We start from the raw sequence: 940 nt of genomic DNA on the forward strand, positions 1-940 counted from the left end.
CGCGCCCCTCCCCGTGGGCGCCGCCCACGGCGGGGCCACGCCCCCCAGCTTCCCACTGGACCTGTTCGACAGCCCCCAGGAAGGTCCCGTCAGGACTGAGCGCACAAGCCTGACCTCAGCAGTGTCGGGGGCGGCTGGAAGCACAGGTTGACAAGGGCATGACAGTTCAGGGCCTGGGAGGGGGAGCCCTTCCACCTCCAGCCTTCCCCAGCTCGTGAACCTCCCACCCAGTCACTGTGGGATGAGAGGTATCGGGGGTACCAGTGTGTCCATGTGGGGGGGACCCGGGCCGGGGACAGCGTACCCAGAGCCACCTTCTGGGGTCCTGGGCGTTGAAGGCGGGCAGATCCACAGTGCACTGGACTGGGCCACCGCTGTGCGGCCAGCAGACGGGGGGAGACACTGTTGTAGCCCAGGGCCCAGGCCCTGACCCCAGCTGCTCCCTGGCAACTCTCAGGGTGGGCTGCACCTCCCAAGTGCCCTCCCAGTGCCATCTCTGCCAGGACAACCCCACCCCTCTCATCTCTGACACCTGCCGGGACGGTCCAGGCAGCCAGGCCTGCAGCCCAAGGTGCCGCGGTTTCTGAGTCAGCGATACTTCCCGAGCTGAGTCCTCCCTGGTGAATCCAGGTCCCCACAGGCCGAAGACACACCAGGAATTAATGCGGCCAACTCCTCAGACACCATGCTCAGCCCGCCCCTCACCCTCGGCTCCCACTCAGCCCCCGCCAAGGACAGACACGGAGGAGGGGCCGCCCCACAGGGCAAACAGGTTTATTGTGGCTGCAGCCAGCGATCAGCGGTTAGACTTGGCCACGCGCTCCAGCTCGTCCTTCTTCTTGATGGCGTAGGAATTGGAGGAGCCCTGCAGGAAGACACGTTTAGCTCAACGCGGACCCCCTTCCCCTTGAGACCCCCCTGACCCCTACAGCATCCCCGC

At 66.1% G+C, this 940-nt stretch overlaps 1 protein-coding gene across 1 annotated transcript in view; it reads right to left on the reverse strand.

Annotated features, from left to right (window-relative positions):
• Positions 1-745: 745 nt before the first annotated feature.
• Positions 746-940, reverse strand: part of RPS5 (ribosomal protein S5) — a 5981-nt gene continuing 5786 nt past the window's right edge. The window contains exon 6 of the mRNA XM_010857634.1: positions 746-869. Coding sequence (XP_010855936.1) covers positions 797-869 — 73 coding nt within the window. The 3' untranslated portion in view covers positions 746-796. The remainder of the gene's footprint in view (positions 870-940) is intronic.

Source organism: Bison bison, unplaced genomic scaffold (assembly GCF_000754665.1).
Source record: "Bison bison bison isolate TAMUID 2011002044 unplaced genomic scaffold, Bison_UMD1.0 scf7180017864383, whole genome shotgun sequence".
Taxonomy (NCBI): domain Eukaryota; kingdom Metazoa; phylum Chordata; class Mammalia; order Artiodactyla; family Bovidae; genus Bison; species Bison bison.